This window comes from Vombatus ursinus, unplaced genomic scaffold (genome assembly GCF_900497805.2).
Source record: "Vombatus ursinus unplaced genomic scaffold, bare-nosed wombat genome assembly UNPS02014344.1, whole genome shotgun sequence".
In the NCBI taxonomy this organism is placed as follows: domain Eukaryota; kingdom Metazoa; phylum Chordata; class Mammalia; order Diprotodontia; family Vombatidae; genus Vombatus; species Vombatus ursinus.
In genome coordinates this window covers 413,918-432,871 of record NW_020954122.1, presented here as the reverse complement: position 1 = coordinate 432,871, position 18,954 = coordinate 413,918, and the positions used below count along the sequence as shown (strand labels likewise).

The following is an 18,954-nucleotide window of genomic DNA, read 5'->3' as shown; positions in this document are numbered from 1 at the left end:
TCTCTCTCTCTCTCTCTCTCTCTCTCTCTCTCTCTCTCTCTCTCTCTGTGTGTGTGTGTGTGTGTGTGTCTCTCCCTCCCTCCCTCCTCCCCTTCTTTCTCTCTAAGTGGAACTGCCAATAATTATTTCTTCCTTCTGTAGCACCCCATATGGGTTACTTCCGTGACTTTCTGTTTTGGTCCCCAGGGAAAAGGAACTACTGTAGGGTTAACCCTATGGGTAGCTATTCATAACCATAGGCTTTCATCAGTGTGTTTCCCATTGAAAATTAGTCAGAAAACTTTGATCACATAATTTACTAAGCTGGTTTAGGAAGAAAAGTGGTTACCAAAAAACACTCTCCCCCTCTCTATCCCCTGGGAAGCACTCTTTCATGGATACACACCTTGCCCATGAGGAGGGTGAACATAAACGTAAAGCAACATGGTATTAATGCAATATATAAAGAAGCATGTGTGCCCAAACAGGGCCTCTAGGTGGTGCAGTGGATGGGGTGCTGGCCCTGGAGTCAGGAGGACCTGAGTTTAAATCTGGTCTCAGACACTTACTAGCTACATGACCGTGGGCAAGCCACTTCATCCTGTTTGCCTCAGTTTCCTCATCGGTCAAATGAGCTGGAGAAGGAAATGACAAACCAGTATTTTTGCCAAGAAAACCCCAAATGAGGTCACAATGAATTGGACACCACTCATTGACTAAATAACAACACATGTGACCAAAACAACTCTCAATTCCTCTGCCTCCCGGGTCCAGAAGCACTTTCTTTCTTGGTAGAGTTCTCAAGCATCTCTAATGGGGTGCAGTGTCTTTACTGGGCGTGCTCCTTGGCTGGACTCACAGGGTCAGGAGATCTTAAGTCCATGGCAGGAATTCTTCTCTGCATGAGGGGACTTGCAATTTGAAGTTTATTCCTTGGGTAACTATCTTTCTCAATCCATATCTATCCTTAGCTATGCAGCTCTGTTCCTGGCAATACCTGCTACAGGTCCTACAGCTTCAATGTCATGGCCAATGGAGGAGGAGGAGAGAAAGTCCCACCCCAACCCCAAGCCCTCAGAAACATGGGCTCCTTGATCATTTATAATCTCAAGGGGCATGACAGATTTAGCCAGTTACAAGATGATTCCAGTACAGCACAGTGTTTTTCCTTCAGCTTCTGACCTGGAGAGGGAAATAGAGAGGGAGGGAGGGGGAGAGAGAGAGATTCACACATTGTTATAGGGTTGTAGGAAAATCCTTAGCAAACTTTGTGAGGATATTCTGATCCATTTATTAATTGATTCTGGGACTATATCAACTAAGAGAAGGAAACTCCTACCTTCAAGCTGATAACTTTTGGGGCCTTCTAAGACGGTATTAATTGAAGTGAGAAGAGGAATGGTCTCCCTTGCCCTTCAAAAAAGAGGAACTGGCAGGGGGATGGCTTCTCTAAACATTGTCCTCAACAAAAGATGAACTAACCATGGAAACAAAATAAAGGGAGCTGAGAGAAAGTAAAGTCCAACTAAGAGTCTGTGAGAGGGAGGGAAAGGCTGAGTGCAGGCTGACATTCACCATCCATTTGGGAAAAGCACATTTCCAAAGGTTCAAAGAAAGGTATCCATGGCCCCATATCCTCTCAGAGAAGTCAGACCAGAAGGAGTAAGAAGCCCTCAAGAATGAAATTTGAAAACAGAAAGAGGAACATTCCAAAGAGGAAGGGGGACAAAAGGGAAGTGGTTAAAAGAGAACAACTGGGTTGCAAAGGGAACTTTTTCGCTTAGTTGGTTTTTTTTTTTTCCTTATAATTTTTTGTTACTCTATCACAGTCATTTCTGGACAGACTTTCTTCACTTCTTCAGTCTGATCCTTGCAGGCAGTTCAGGGGCACAATGGATACGGGGCTGAACCTACAGTCAGAAAGACCTAAATTCACAGCCTGCCTTAGACTCTTACTAGTTCTGTGACCCTGGGCAAGTTACTTAATCTGTGTCTGCCTCAGTTTCCTCACCTGTAAAATGGGGATAATAACACCTACCTTCCAGGGTTGTTTGAGGGTCAAATGAGACAATACTAGTGAAGAACTTTGCAAACCTTAAGGCACTATATAAATGCTAGCTATTATTATTATTACCAAAAACAAACAAAAAAACAACAACAAAACCTGACTTCGATAGTGCATTTAACGTTCCTTTCCCGTTCTCCATGGTCTTTTTAGGATCGCCTTTCATGAATAGCCTGAATTAATTTCTTTATGTATTGACTGATTTGGCTTCCTTGCTGTCCAAGGGACTCTCAAAAGTCCAGCACCACCATTCACAAGCATCAATTTTGCAGCACTCAGCTTTCCTCATAGTCCAACTCTCATAGCCGTATGTTGCTACCGAAAAAAACCACAGCTTTGACTATGTGGACTTTTGTCAGCAGGGTGATGTCTCTGCTTTTCAGTAGGCTGTCCAGATTTGCCATAGCTTTCCTTCCAAGGAGTAAACGTCTTTTAATTTCACTGCTGCAGTCACCATCTGCAGTGATCTTTGAGCCCAGAATATAAAATCCGACACCACTGCCATTTCTTCTCCCTTTATTTGCCAGGACATGATGAGATCAGTTGTCAATATCCTAGTGCTTTTGCTGTTAAGCTTCAAGCCAGCTCTTACACTCTCCTCTTTCACCCTCATCAAGAGCCTTATTAATTCATCTTCCCATTCTGCCATCAGAGTAGTGTCATCTACATATCTGAGATTGTTCATGTGTCTCTCGGCAACCTAAATTCCAGCTTTGGATTCATCCAGCCTGGCATTTCTCATGATGTTCTCTGTATCTAAAGTAAATAAATAGGTCATGGTGTACAGACTTGTCCTACTCCTTTTCCAATCTTAAACCAATCAGTTGTTCCATGTTTGGTTCTAACTGTTGCTTCTTGGTCTTCATACAGTTTCCTCATAGGAGACAAGTAAAATGTTGTGGTCCTCCCATCTCTTTGAGGACTTGTGACATTTTGTTGTGATCCACACAGTCAAAGGTTTCAGTATAGTCAATGAGACAGAAGTAGAGGTTTTTCTGGAACTCCATTGCTTTCTCCATACTCCAGCGACTGTTGGCAATTTGGTCTCTAGTTCCTCTGTCTTCAAAAATCAGCCTGCTCTCCTGGTAATTCTCGCTTCATGTATTGCCAAAGCCTAGCCTGCAGAGTCTTAAGCATGACCTTCCTGGTGTGCGAAATGTGTGCATTTGTTCAGTGATTTGAACATTCCTTGATGTTACCTTTCTTTAGGACGGGGACATAAACTGATCTTTTCCCATCCAGTGGCTGCTGGTGAATTTTCCAAATTTGCTGGCATATTGAGTGCAGCATTTTAATGGCATTATCTTTTAGGGTTTTAGATAGCTCAGCTGGAATTTCATCACCTCCACTAGCCTTATTGTTAGCAATGCTTCCTAAGGCTCACTTGGCTTTGTTCTCCAGGATGTCTGGCTCTAGATCAGTAGCCACGCCATTGTGGTTATTGGTGATGTTAAGATCTTTCTTGTGGACTTCTTCTGTGTTTTCTTACCACATCTTCTTATCTCTTCTGCTTCTGTTTTTGTCTTTATCGTGCCCACTTTTGCATGAAACTTTCCCTTGATATTGCTACTTTTCTCGTTCTCATCCTCAGAAACACTTGCATTTTGTTCATGCCAACGAACACTCTCCGCTCTCAGCAGCAGGGGCCAGATGGAGCTTCCTCACCAGCATTGCCTGGATCAGCAATTTACTTTTACTTCTTCCTTGTTTGTTGTCCTGAAGGCAGAAAACCCTCGGCTTCCCCATTGTGGCTACCTTGGTGAAGTCCCTCCCCTTGGGATCTGGATCTGTCACAGTGGAGCCCGATGCAGCAGTCTCTGAGAATTCCCCTCCCGGGATCCCAGAACTGTTAGGTTCCTTGGAGGCTGGGCGCTTTTCCTTCTTCATCCAGTGGTTCCCTTTGACTTTCCTTCTGAACAGGCCGCCTAACATTTTCACAGATGCCGGGGCTGGAGAAGGTCCCAGGTTGGAGCCTGGATCCTTCCTGTACCCTTGTCTCTTCAGGGATGCTGGTATGCCTGCTCCTGCTGCCCGTCATCCGGGGAAGTAAGTAGTGACAGATGCTGGAATTGGGTGAGCAAGGTGGTTGAGGACTAGATGATGGTGGGGGTGTGTGGGGAGGGTGCCTCAGGGCCTGGAAAAGCTCCTAAGTTTCTCCCTCCCCATAGGACTTCTCCAAGAAGAGGCAGATTTCAAAGTAAATGTCCTTGAAACAGTGACGGTTCAGCAGAACCTGTGTGTACAAGTTCCTTGTACCTTTTCCTCCCTTGGAAAGGACGAAGCCAACAATCAGATCTTTCTCTTTTGGTACCTGAGGGAAAAAACCAATCTCATCCTAGTGGCCACCAATAAGCACTATTTGAACATATCTGAAAGATTTAGAGACCGCTTCAGTGTTATTGGGAATCCCCAGAACCATAACTGCACTCTGTCCATCAAGAATGCTCAGAAATTGGACACAGGGAAATACATACTCAAGGTGGAGAAAGGAAAATTAAAACCTGAGTTTAAAAATGAGGTGTTTGTCAATGTGTCAGGTAGGTGACACAAGGCTTGGGGGTAGCTGGGGGTGCCCATGAAAGGAGGGACAGAGCTGGGGGAAGGGAGGTGAATACAGGGAAAGGACCCATTGATTCCATGCCCCCTTGGGGAAAGACTCACTTCTCTCTTCCTCCAGACTTGACAGAGAAGCCAGTTATCAAAGTCCTAGAGACCCTGAAAGCTGGGGATGAAGGGATTCTGATCTGCACGATGCCAGGGGCCTGTGAGGGGGCAAATTCCCCCACCTTTCTCTGGACAGGGTCTGCCCTCTCCTCCCAGAGTCCTGGCACCAGGACCCATGCCTCTTCAAAGCTGTCTTTCACTCCAAAATTCCAGGACCATGGCACCAAAATCACTTGTCGAGTAACCTTTAAGAGGTCCTGTGTGACCTCAGAAAGGACTGTGCACCTCAACGTCACCTGTAAGTTCTGGGGGCAGGAGCTGGGGCCCAGATGAGGGAAGATGGTACACAGAGGGCTTCTGTTTTCTCTCCAACTTCTGAAGAGAAGTTCCAAACTTAACCACTCCTGATCCATGTTTCCATTACAGATCCTCCCAAGAAGCCAACCATTCAGGTTCGCCAGGCAAATTGGCCAGGTAGGGAGCCAGGCACAGGTGTTGGGAGTCAGGGGAGGAGAAGAGGATGCAGGGTCTATCATCACTTTGTCTGGGCCTGCTCTCTCCCCAGTCCTAAGGTTCCTGGGAAATGTGTCCTTTCTGTGGGTCTTGGAGGGTGAGTCCCTGAATCTGAGCTGTGCTGCTGACAGTAACCCGGCCGTCTCTCTGAACTGGACCAAGGGGAAGCGAACTCTGACCTCCTCCCAGCTTTCAGCTGCTGGGGTTGTGAACTTGCAACTTGACCAGGTGGGGCCAAGCGACTCTGGAGAGTACACCTGCCAAACTCAGGCCCCACCGAGGTCCAGGAAGGCCTCCCTGATGCTCTCTGTGCAGTGTGAGTGAGAGAGACTGAGAATGGAGGTGGGGGTGGCATGGGAACTGGGGAAATAAGGAGGGCAAGAATGTCCTACAAGCTCACATCTCTTCCCTCATTCCCAACAGACCCCCCGAAGCCTCTCAGCTCCTCTTGTTCCTGGACTGAGGAAGGCTTGCTCTGTGCCTGTTCTGTCCAGGGCGAGCCAGCCCCCTCTCTGTGCTGGTGGCTGGGGGAGAGCCCTGTGCTGGACAGCAGCAGCAATGACACCCTCCAGGTGGTGTCCACTACCTCAGGGGTCTGGACCAATAGTAGCCTGAATTTGATGCAAAAGCCAGATCCTGCCCTCCGCCTCCGCTGTGAGGGGAAGAACCGTCATGGGACACACAGTGTCAGCATCCTGCTGGTTCCAGGTGAGGACCTTGGGGAGGGAAGTGGTCCTGCCAGCAATAGGGCTGGCAGGCTGGATGCTTGGGTCCCCACACACCACAAGGACCTCATTTAGGGCGCCCTAATGAATCGCACTGCCCCAGTGTCTTTCCTCTCCAATCTACACAGCTGCCTAATGGATATTCAGAAAACACAGGGCTGATCCTGTCACCACCTGCTTAAGGAACTTCAAGGGGATTGCTTCGCTTTAGGGACAAAGTAGTTTTTTCAGCTGGGCTTTTTATTTTGTGCTTAAAAGTTGTTATTTTTTTTTTAAATTATGAACTTCATAAACACCTAAAAATAGCATTTCTGTGTAAATAGGAGAGTGCAAAAAAGAATAGTATATGAAACCACAAATCTTTGTTCCGCACAGCTTGCTTGTTTAAAGAATATGAGAAGTCCAACACGTTGCTTTAAAAGCCTTCCTGCTTGTCTGACCATCTGCTCCCATCCTTTTGTTGTCTTCCTGGCATTCTGAAAAAGGCTTCAATGACCCCCTTCTTTTTCCTCTTCATCTCCTTCTTTTTTTTGGAGGGGAGGTTGGGGGGACATTCTACCATCACTTGTCAAAAACAATACTATGTATTAACAAATATGGTCCATATATTCACCACGTCCACATATTTGTGTCTCATCCACATCTTGATTGCACTGCCCCTCTGTAAGGGGAAGCACAATGGATAGAATGCTAGGAACCAGAAAGACCTGAGTTCAAATCCAGCCTTAGACACTTAGCAGCTGTGTGACCCTGGGCAAATCATTTGCCCTCTGTCTGCACCAGTTTCCTCAACTATAAAATGAGGACAATAATAGCACCCATTTCCCAGAGTTGTTACGAAGTTAAAAATGAGATAATATTTGTAAAGTGCTTAGCACAGTGCCTGGCATGTAGTAGGCACTATATAAATACTCATTTCTTTCCTTCCTCTGGAACCTTGGTTGGTCACTGCTTTGGGTCAAAGTTCTTAAGTCTTTCAAAATTATTTTTCTTTATACTACTGGAAGTCAGTCAACAAACGTTAAGTGCCTACTAAATGCCAGGCACTGTGTTAAGCTCTGGAGATGACAAAGACAGGCAAAAGATGATCCCTGCTCTCCAGGAGCTCACAGTCTGATGCTATTGACATTGTATAAATTGTTCTCTGGCTTCTGCTCATTTCACTCTGTATCTGTCCATGCAAGTCTTCCAAAGATTCTCTAAAACCAAGATTTCCCTATTTCTTTGGGCACAATGGGAGTCCACATTCACATAGTATACTCCTGGTCTGTGCAGGAGGTCTGAAGCACAACTCCTTCACTAATCTAGGCCAGACCTTCTTGAGTATTTTACTTCTTCCTCCTTGTTTCCCTCCCCAGAGTGAGAACATCCCCAGCTTCCTCAATGTGACTGCACTGTGGTTCCTATTCTTCTGGGTCTGGGTCTGCCAAAGCTAAGCCAGGTGCAGCAGTCACTAAAAACTCCTTTCCCTGGTTCCCAGGATTAAGTTCCTTACAGGCCCTTTCTTTCTTCATAAAATGACTTCCTTAGGTCTTTCTCTTCCTGGACAGGCAGACTGACATACTCAAAGATGCTGGGGTTTCATTTGAAGTTCTGGGACAAAGCCTGGGTCTCTTCTCTAGCCTCAGAGATGCTGGTTTACCTGCTTCTACTAACCCTATTTGTGACATAGAGGGGATGTAAGTGGTGGTAGATGAGCATTGACAGACAGTTGGGGGCCTCAGGATCTGGGGAGGCACCTAAAATTCTCCCTCCCTACAGGTTTTCCCAGGAGAAGGCAAAATCAGTCTGGATGCCCCTGACTCAGTGACAACTGTGGGTCCAAGTTTCTTATACCTTCTCCTACACCTTGTAGGGAAAAAAAAACTGCACCAACCGGATCCTTTTCTAGTAATGTCACTTCTATTGTTATATAATCAATATGTCCATTCTTTGAGTTTACCCACATACCACATTAATCTTATTCTATAATTTGTTCAGCCACTATGTTTCCTCCTCCTCAGTTTCCAATTCTTCGTTGAAATGCTGGAAAGCTGCTATGACTTTTTTTGTGCTTTTGTGACCTTTCCCTCTTTCTTTGATCTCTTTGTAGGGGATATAAGCCTAGTAATATTATCACAGGGTCCAAAGTGTCCAGTTCTACATTATTAGTGCATTATTAGTATGCCTGTCTTCCCATATTCCCTTCAACAATGGTGATTTTTCTGTCAACTTTGCCAATCTGGTGGATTTAGGGTTGACTTAGAGTTGTTTTGATTTGCAAATCTCTTAATATTAGTAATTTGCAACTTTAAAATATGACTGTTGATGATTGATTTCATTCATCCTTTGAGAACTACCTGTTCATATCCTTTGAACATTATCTATTACAGAATGACTCTTCCTATATATTTCAATCAAGTTCCTATATATATTTTGGTAACTGCACTAAGACTTTCGGGACATGCTACACATTTACCTTTCTAGAATTTGCTTTTTTGCATTTTGAAGTTTCTACTAAATTCTGATCTTGTCATCAGGAAAACTTGAAAAACCTCTATCCCATTAAAAGTTTTTTTTTTCTCCTGTACTGTCTTAATTTCTCTTTTACTTATCTGTTTTGGTTAATTATATCTAGTTTTTAAAGAGACCCATTGAGATCTCTAACTATTACAATTTTACTTTCTATTTCTCCCAGTAATCTGATTCATTTAGCTTTATGGGATAAGTTACTCTTGCTTATTTGCCTTTCTCTTTTGCCCTTTAGGGTACTGTATACCAAGATCTGCTCTCATTTATGGTAGCTGCCAAGGCCTGTGTGATTTTCGCTGTAGTTCTTTAGCATGACATTCCTGGGAGTTTTCTTCTTGGAGTTTCTTTCAAGAGGTGGTGGATGGATTCTTTTCTTGAAATATAGTGGGGGCAGGTAGGTAGCATAGTGAATAGAGCTGCGGCCTTGGAATCAGGAGGACCCGAGTTCAAAGCCAACCTCAGACACTTGACACTTTCTAGCTGTGTGACCCTTGGCAAGTCACTTAATCTTAATTGCCTCACCAAAAAGCTATACATATATACATACATACACACGTATATATGTGTATATATATGTATATACACACACATATATATACGTTTCTGAATTAAGGCTTCATGCCTGGGCCAGTATCTGTTTCCTGGTAAAATTTTGACTGAGGTAATTGACCTACTGTGGTCTTGACCAGGTTCACTTGTATTTCTGCACTGACCTCCACCTCCTAGGGTGTCTCTTCACTCATTGATCTTTGAGATTCATAGAGATATATCTTCAAGGCCTTTGACCTCCAATGTCCTTAGATCTGGGGTATCCTAAGTCTGAATATTTCCATCGAGGACTGATGTCTACCACTCTTGACTGCTTCCAAAGTCAGAGGAATGTGTATTTCTAACCATTCTGGGATTTTTTTTTTATTCCAAGGCTTCTACTCTTGCTGTCTCTGGAGAGAGGGTGAAGCAAGTTTGAAATGTCCCTGGCTAGTCTCTGAGATGCCACGAGGCTTCAATTTTGTTCACCTATGCCGGCCTACCTTTTCTGTCAGGTTCCCTTTCCTGTTGGCCGTGGGCTTCTGGCTTATATTTTAGGCAGTTCTAGGCTGGATGATTTCATTTTTGTTTTTGGTGGTTTCTCTTTGGACTTCTTGGTCATTATTTGGTCTGGTGCTATTTGTAGATTGTTGTTGGGGTAGGTTGCAATAGCCTCAAAATAGGCAGTCACATATTTTTAAATTATATTTTTTAAATGAAAATTCACCGTCTCTCTCTCTTCCATCTCCTCCTCCCATTGAAAGAGAAAGAAAAGCAAAGCTCCTGTTATGGACATGTATAGTCTGGCAAAACAAATTCCCTCATTGGCTATTTTTAAGAGGGGAAATGTCTCAATCTGTTTTCTGAGATAATCACCCCTTTGTCAGAAAGTGGGCAGCATAACTCATTATAAGTTTTCTGGAATCGTGGCTGGTCATTACATTGAACAGAATTTTAAATTCTTTCCAAGTTGTTTGTCATCTAAATCAGAAATCTGCTGTTTGGCTTTGACAGCTCTTCACAATCTGACTCGTCTTCCTTTCCAGGCTTATTGCATCTCACTCCTCTTCCCAAACCCTACATCTTGTTCAAATTGCCCTACTTGCTAACACACCACATCCCATCTCCCATCTCCATGCCTTTGACCAGTCTGTCCCTCATTTTGAGAATGCACTTACTTCCCTATCTCTGCCTTCTAGAAAGCTCAGCTCAGGTATTACCTCTTACATGAGACTTTTCCTGATCCCTACTTCCCCACCTCCTTACCCTGCTAATAATTCTTTCCATCATTCCCCCTCCACAAAAAGAAAAAAAAATCTTGTCTTTACTTTGCAGATATTTGGTATCTACTTATATGTGAACATGTTCCTTCAACTGATAGAATTTGAGTTTCTTGAAGGCAGGATTTATGCCTAGAACAGTGACTAAAAAGTGTCAAATAAATGTCTATTGATTGATTAATTCACTCCCATCCCCTTCTGTGTTCAGAGAGAACTACTCAAGGCACGGAAATGAACAAGAAACCACTGATCATGGGAGCTGCCTATGGGGCTGCTGTCACTGGCTTCTTGGCTCTTGGCCTCCTTATCATTGTGTGAGTGTTGGGGCTGGCGAGGGATGGGAGTGTTGGGGTAAACATTTGTAACCTCAAGGTCCACATCTCAAGAAGCTGTCAAGAGTTTTCTGGAATGAGTTATACACTTTTGGAAGACTATGACCATGGATTTCTGCCCCCATGAAAGGTTCTGTGACTGATGTGACTTCACTGGCCAATCCATAGTTTAAAGTAGATATTCTTAACTTTTTTTTTGTGTCATGGATCCCTTTGGCAATCTGGTGAAGACACTTCTCAGAATAAGGTTTTTAAATGCATAAAATATATAGAATTACAAAGGAAAACAATTGTATTTTAAATAAAGATATCATTTTTCACATTTAAGTTTATAAACCCCTGAAATCTATCCAAGTTAAGAACTCCCAAGTTAAGAACTCCCAGTCTAATCTCCAAAGGCCTCAGGATGAAAAATGCTATCCACATCCAAAGAAAGAACTATGGAATTTGAATGCATATCGAAGCATACTATTTGCTATTTTTTTCTTTCTGTTGAGTTTTGTTTCCTCTTTCTGGTGGTTTCTCCTATTGGTTCTAATTTTTACTTACAACATTACTAATTTGAAAATATGTTTAATAAGAATGTATATATGTAGCCTATATCAGATTGTGCACCGTCTTGGGGAGGGTGGTGGGGAGGAAAGGGGAGAAAAAATTTAAACTCAAAAGCACATGGAAGTGATTTTTGATAAATCAAAATAAATTAATAAAAAAATTTTTTAAATGATAACGGGGGGGGGGAAGAACTCCCGGTCTAAATAATAAATGACAATAAGATCATTTTATATCTTGGAAATGTTTTCCAAGGCCAAATATTGTCCCCTTCCCCCCCTATGGGGAGTGTCCATCAATCAGGAGTTTTGAGCCCTTGAGATGGATAGGGTTAAACATCAAAATGAATAACGATCAATGTAAAGTTCTGCATAGGTCCAAAAAATCAATTGTAGCAGTCTAGCATAAGGGAGGTGAAACTAGGCAGCAATTTGTGTTGGAAAAAAAACTCATGAGATTTTTTAGGGGGTTTTAAGCTCATTAAGTTAAGAGTGTGACATGGCTATGAGAACAGCTAAAGGGACTTGTGGCTACATAAACAGAAGCATGATCCAGAATGAAGGAAATCACAGTCCCTTTGCTTTCAGTCCTGGTCATCCCATGGCAGGAGTATTCTACTTTGTTTTGGTTGTCACATTTTAAGAGAGAAAAGAGCTTGTCCAAAGGAGGATGATCAGGATGAGGATGGACCTAGAAACCAGGAATTCAGAAGGAAATGAGACTACTGAGCCTGAAGAATAAATAAAAGACATAGGGAGTCTATATTAGCTGTCCTCAAATACCTAAATGGCATAAAATAGAGGGGAGGAATTAGATTCATTCTCTTCAGACCCTAGACCAAAGAACAGAGAGGCTGATTTCAACTTCACATCACAAGCAATTTCCTCATTATCGGAGGTGTCTAAAAGCAGAATGAGTTGCCTTGTATGGTAGTGAGTTCCCCATTGCTGGAGATTTTCAACTGGAGGCTGAATGGTTTTTTCTTGGGCATATGGTAGAATGGGTTTTGGCTTAGCTATGAGTTGCACTAGATCAACTTTAAGGTCCATTCCAACTCTCAAATTCCACGATTCTCAGTCCACTTTGACTTTCAGTGGGTGTTATCTTCAGAATCTTTTAAAAGCTCTTTCCTTTTACTAATTGTCTGGCTACTTCTCCACAGTTTTTTCTCCTAGAAAGTATTGTTGTCTTAATCCCAGCCATACCAGGGGTCTCAAAGGGGCGGATGAAGGGATGAGGGGCATAGAGAATAAGCCCTAATCTCTGGTCACTATGCATTCATCTAATCAGGGTGAAGATTCTTAAGAGGAAATCAGCAGAGGCTGAAGCCATTGAGGATAACAGGCACCTTCCCTCAGAGGCCATCCCCCTTGTGAGTAATTCGGGCATAACTGTTTCCATTTCTGCCTTATCCATTATCTGTCTTTATTATTGTTGTTATTATTCTGCACTCTGTGAGTTTGTTTTATTTTATCTTAGTGACTAGTCAAACTCTTTTGTGGGGGAAAAAATCTAATCTGTGATGTGAAAATCTAAAGAAGAAAAGGGTTGCCCACATCAGCGTCATTACAACTGGGGAATTGGAATCCTCCTGGAGGTCATAGAAGGAATGGTGTCAGAGGAAGAGCCACAGGGGCTGTCCCTCTCTATTCCCCTTCCCTACCCCCAGATCTGGAATGTGCCCTGTTAAAAGTGGAGAAAACCATCAAACACCTAGTTGACAGTTAAGATAGAAGAGCTGGACCTCTCTTGCCAGGGGTTATGGAGTTACCAATGTGGAAGGGTTCAAGAGCCGGGGAGAATAGGGGCCACTCCTCAATAACTCTGAATGTGGCCTGTGAGGGAGTATGAAAAATCTTAAAAAATACCCTATAGTTCAGACGTAAGAGAAGTGGTCTCATCTAGCCGGAGGGAAGAAAGAGGCCACCTTTCAAGAACAGAAAATGTCTTCCAGTCTTTCTTCCTCCAACTGTTTCTATCCAATCACCCTCTTGCCCCAGGACCCTATGAGCCACCCTTACACCATTTCCTCTCCTCACAGGCTCCAGATGGGATACTGAGGTTGAAAAGTTCCCTGAGACCCCCACCCCATGACACATCACGCCCCACCTCTAAGGAGGGACCCGAGCTGCATTATGCCTGCCTCAGCTTCCAGAAGCTGAGCCCCCAAAATCCCCAGGAGTCTGCATATGCTGGCACTGAGTATGCTGAGATCAAGTTTCAAAAATAGCCTTTGTGAGGAAGAGAATGGAAGAGGAACAAGATACATGGTGTTGTTACTGAAAGAAGAAGTCAAATGTAGTATTAACAGAACCTTACTATCACTGGGTCATGATGTTATTTTTGTAAATAGAAGATAGGGTATCATAATAGGGCTGGGATGGCCCTTAGAAGAGGGAATGTCAAGTATGGGAACAGTATGGGCCCTTAGAACAGGCAATATCAGAGATGGGAAGGACCTTAGATCAGGGAATATCAGAAATGAGAAGAAACTTAGAATACACTGTGTCAGAGCTACAAGGGCCTTTGGAACACAGAATGTCAGGGATGGAAGGGCCCTTAGAACACAGAATTTCAGAACTGGGAGAGAAGGCGGATAAAGAATGTCAGGGAAGGGACCTTAGAAGACAGAGGTCATGTCGGAGCTGACAGAACTTAGAACACAGAATGTCAGGGATAGATCAGGAGGGACCTTAGAACTGAGATTTCCAGGACAAGTAGAAACCTTAAAACAGAGTTTGTTGGACCTAGGAAAGAATGTGGAGACCACTCAGGCCAAGTTGTTATCAGGTTAGAAAACACTGTTCTCTCCCTAGCTAGCTTGGGGAAATCAACTACCCTTCTCTGGGTCTCAGTTTTCCCATCTTTAAGAAGAAGTCAGTCTGGGTAATTTTTATGGCTCCTTCCAGCTCTGAAATTTCATGTTCTTTGTTTTGGGGGGACTTTTGGTGGGGAAGTTTCCAAAGCAGGTGTAATTAGGAAAAAAACAGCCTTCCATTCAAATACGCAAGTATTTTCATCAAGAAAGAATGTATGAAAAAAATTATCAGCACGAAGCAAAAAGAGCCTTTTAACTGATTGTGTGTATCCACAGACTTAGTGAACAATTGTTCTTTCCCCCACAAAAGCTGGGCATCTTGGTTTTTATTCTGTAATGACCCAATGGGACTGCTTGGCTCCGTGACCCTCTGAGATTCCTGTGAGTTCTTGATGTGACACAGTGCCTCCCTGCTCTGCCACTCAATTCAATTACATTCAATTCAACTCAACAAACATTAAGTGCATACTGCATACTAGAATCTGAGCGGGCACAAAAATAAGAAGGGGACAATGGTACAGGGTAAATAGAATATGTGTACAGAGAAGTATATAAAATATATATTCAAATTATACAAAGTATCATATCATTACCTTGTAAGTTTAGAGAAGGAAGTAACCTCAAAGTCTACCTAGTTCAACTTCCTCATTTTACAGATGGGGAAACTGAGGTCCAGAGAGGTTAAAGGTCACAAGAAAGGTTATATGAGCTCCTTGATGTGAATCTATATCTGGTCAGTGTGCCTGTGGGCCTTTGGTCTCTGCTTTTTTCTTGCCCCTCAGTTCCACATCAGTTCCCAAGGATACCTCTGAATTCTTCATATTGGTCATTTCTCACAACCTAACAACATTCCCTTCCATTCCTTCATCATAGAGGGGCAGCTAGGTGGTGCAGTGGATAGAGCAACAGCCCTGAAGTCAGGAGGACCTGAGTTCAAATCCAGCTTCAGATCAAACACTTGACACTTACTAGCTGTGTGACCCTGGGCAAGTCACTTAACCCCAATTTTCTAAAAAAAAAAAAAGATACCATTCCTTCGCCATCATTCTTTCCACAGTCACTGGGAATTTCTTTTGTTTCTGGTTTGCTTGGTATTGGGGAGGGAGGATGAAGGAGGGAATTGTTATCACAATTTGTGTTTCATAGAACAAATAGATTTAAAATGGAAGAAACTTTAGAGATCATCTACTTTAACTCCTATCACTTTATAAAGGAGGAAACTGAGGCCCAGAGTACTCCAGTTACTTGCCCAAAGTCAAGTAGGCAGTAAGAAGCAGATGTGGGATCTGAACCCAGGCCCTCAGACCCCTCTAATGCATCACACCACTGCTGGGAAGTAGGGAAGGGGAGGGTCCTATAGGCAAGGTAGACTTCCATGTCCTTTTACCTATTCCACTGTGTTCTGTGTGAGAAAGACTTTGTCGACCACAATGTTCAATGTCAATGGTAGTGATTAGTGTTCCCCCTCTGGTACATCATTGTACAAAAGTGCCCTTGGGTTTCAAAGGTGATGCCAGCTGAGAATAAACATTGGAAGGACCCCCCCAAGCTGGAGAGGCTTTCATTGAAGCCCCAGTGATGTGCCTGCCATCCAGAGAACATCCCCAACAACTCATGCATTGAAAAGATGCTATCTGCTTCAAGAAAGGGAAGAGATGCCCTAGGGAAGTCAGAGACCCTTCAACTGCCAATGTGCTCTGGGGAGTCCCTAACTTCCCAAAAGTCAACTATATGACCAGGTAAGTCACAGCCCCTCTCTATCCCAATTTCCTTATTTGTAAGCAAGGGATTTGGATTACATGGTCTCCAAAATCTTTCCTAGGTGCTGACATTCCCTATTCTAAGGGCCCTCCCAGCCCTGACATTCCCTGTTCTAAGGGCCCTTTCAGCTCTGACGTTCTCTGTTCTAAAGTGCTTCAAAGCTCTAACAATACCACCACTCAGGTACAAGCCCTTACAACCTCATACCTTGATTATGTAGCTTGCTGGTGGGTCTCCCTGTCTCACTCAGCTCTCTTCCCACTCCAGGCCATCCTCCACTCCAATGCCAAAGTTATTTTCCTAAAGTTTATCTGACCATGTCAGCCCTGCCCCTACACAATAAATTCCAGTAGGTCCCTATCACCTCCAGGATCAAATAGCAAATCTCTTCAGCATTAGAAGCCTTTCAAAGCCTGGCCCCCTTCTCCCTTTCTTGCAACTTACTTCTCCCCCACCCCCACCCCACATCCTCTATAATCAAAGGATGCTGGCTTCCATGTTTCTCACACAAGACACACCTCCCAACTCTGGTCATCTTCATTGGCTATTCCCCATGACTGGAATGCCCTCCTTCTTCATCTCCTCCTTCTGGCTTCCATGGTATTTTTCAAAGTTCCCCCTTCCCCTAGCTATACCAGATCCAAAACTATATTATAGAGTGGTAATCATCAAAACTATCTACTACTGGCTAAGAAATAGTGGTGAATCAGAGAAAGAGGTTAGGTACACAAGACACAGTGGTAAATTACAGTACTAATCTACTGTTTGATGAACCCAAAGACTTCAGCTTCTGGGATAAGAACTCACTACTTAATTAAAACTTCTGGGAAAACTGGAAAGTAGTATGGCAGAAACTAAGCATTGACCAACATCTCACATCATATACCTAGAAAAGGTTAAAATGGGTACCTGATTTAGACATAAAGGGTGATACCATAAGCAAATTAGGAGAGCAAGGAATAGTTTACCCATCAGATTTATGACCAAACAAAAGATAGAAAACATTATGAAATGCAAAATGGATAATTTTGATTACATTTAATTAAAAAGGTTTTGCACAAACAATATCAGTGTAACCAAGATTAGAAGGAAAGCAGAAATCTGGGAAACAATTTTTACATCAAATGTCTCTGATAAAGGCCTCATTTCTCAAAAATATAGAGAACTGAGTCAAATTTATAAGAATACAAGTCATTCCCCAATTGATAAGTGGTCAAAGGATATGAATAGGCAGTTTTCAGATGAAGAAATTAAAGCCATCTATAGTCATATGAAAAAGTGCTCTACATCACTATTTATTAGAGAAATGCAAATTAAACAATTCTGAGGTACCATTTCATAGTTATCAGATTGGCTAATATGACAGAAAAGGAAAATGATAAATGTTGGAGAAGATGTGGGAAAATTAGCACACTGATGCATAGTTGGTGGAGTTCTGCACTGATCCAATCATTCTGTAGAGCAATTTAGAACTATGCCCAAAGGGCTATAAAATTGTGCATACTCTTTGATCCAGCAATACCACTGCTAGGTCTATATCCTAAAGAGATCATAAAAAAGGGAAAAGGATCTACTTGTACAAAGATGTTTATAGCAGCTCTTTTTGTGGTGGCAAAAAAATGGAAATTGAGAGGATGCCCAAAAATTGGGGAATGTCTGAGCAAGTTGTGGTATATGAATGTGATGGAATACTATTGTGCTATAAGAAATGATGAACAGTCTGACTTCAGAAAAACCTGGAAAGACTTACATGAACTGATGCTGAGTGAGGTGAGTAGAATCAGGAGAACATTGTACATAGTAACAGAGACACTGTGCAATGATCAACTATGATAGACTTAGCTTTTCTAAGCAATATGGTGATCCAGGACAATTTCAAAAGACTCATGATGGAAAATGCTATCTACATCCAAAGAAATAACTATGGAGTCTAAATGCAAGTTGAAGCATACTATTTTCACTTTGTCTTGTTTTCTTTTTTTGTGGTTTTTCCCTTTTGTTGTTTTTTCTTTCACAACATGACTAACGTGGAAATACGTTTATATGATTGCACATATGTAAGCTAAACCAGACTGTTTGCTGTCTTGGAGAGGGGAAGGGAAAGGAAGAAAGGGAGAAAAATTTGGAACTCAAAATCTTATTTAAAAAAAAAAGAATGTTGAAAACTATCTTTACTTGTAATTAGAAAAAATAAAATACTATTTACAAAAAAAAAAAGTCCCACCTTCTCCTTTCATTTCAGCCCTTTCCCTCTGGTGATCATTTTCAATTTATCTTGTCCACAGCTTGTTCACACATGGTTGTTTGCATATGGTTTCCCCCATCAGTCTATAAGCTCCTTGAAAGCAGGGATTGACTTTTGCCTCTCTTTGTAGCCTCAGTGTTTAGTACAGTGCTTAGGCCATAGTAAGTCCTCAACAATGGCTCATTGACTGACTACTATTCCATGTTCTAAGGTGTCTCCTTGATCTGCCACTTCATTCAATTACATTCAGTTCAATTCAACAAACATTAAGTGCCCACAGTCTCTTCAAGGAGTTTATATGGTACTGGGTAAGATAGAACATGTGTACAGATGAGTTTATAAAAATACATTCAAATTATACAAAGTATTGTATCATCACCTCATAGGTTTAGAGAAGGAAGTAACCTCAAAGTCTACCTAGTTTTACAGATGGGGAAACTGAGTTCCAGAGAGGTTAAAGGTCACAAGAAAGGAAATATAAGTTCCATTTTAGACATGTTGAGTTTGATTTGATAATCAACAAGCAATTGTTAAGCTTGTTAAATTGTTAAGCTACCATATTCCAAGAATAGTGCTGAGCTTTAAGGTGTCTCCCAAAGCTCTGCCCTGGGTCTTCTTCTCCCTCCATGTTATTAAACTTGGGGATGTCTTTGACTCCTATGGATTCAATTATCATCAAGAAATAGATGATTGTCATCAGTTCTACTTATCTAGCCCTAACCTTTCTCTTGACTTAGACTTGAATCTCCAGCCACTTATTGGACATCTTCTATAGACATCTTAAACTCAGCATGTCCAAAACTGAACTCATTGTCTTTCCCCCCAAACTATCCCTTCTTCTAAGCTTCCTTGCTACTGAAGGTGAAGGCACCACCATCTTCACAGACACCAGGGCTTACAACCCAGGTGCTGCCCTCAGCTTTTCACCTTCTCTCTCACCGTCCCATATCCAATCCATTGCCAAGTCTTGCAGATTCTACC

General features: G+C 42.6%; 1 protein-coding gene across 1 annotated transcript; it reads left to right on the top strand.

Moving 5' to 3' along the window:
- The first annotated feature begins 3,657 nt into the window (after positions 1–3,657).
- LOC114042289 (sialic acid-binding Ig-like lectin 10) lies at positions 3,658–13,467 on the top strand. The gene is made up of 9 exons (XM_027860961.1): positions 3,658–4,090; positions 4,213–4,581; positions 4,722–5,006; positions 5,135–5,182; positions 5,274–5,537; positions 5,645–5,929; positions 10,474–10,579; positions 12,440–12,521; positions 13,191–13,467. The coding sequence occupies exons 1-9, from the start codon at positions 3,985–3,987 to the stop codon at positions 13,377–13,379; spliced, it is 1,734 nt and encodes a 577-aa protein (XP_027716762.1). The 5' UTR covers positions 3,658–3,984; the 3' UTR covers positions 13,380–13,467.
- Positions 13,468–18,954: the final 5,487 nt, after the last annotated feature.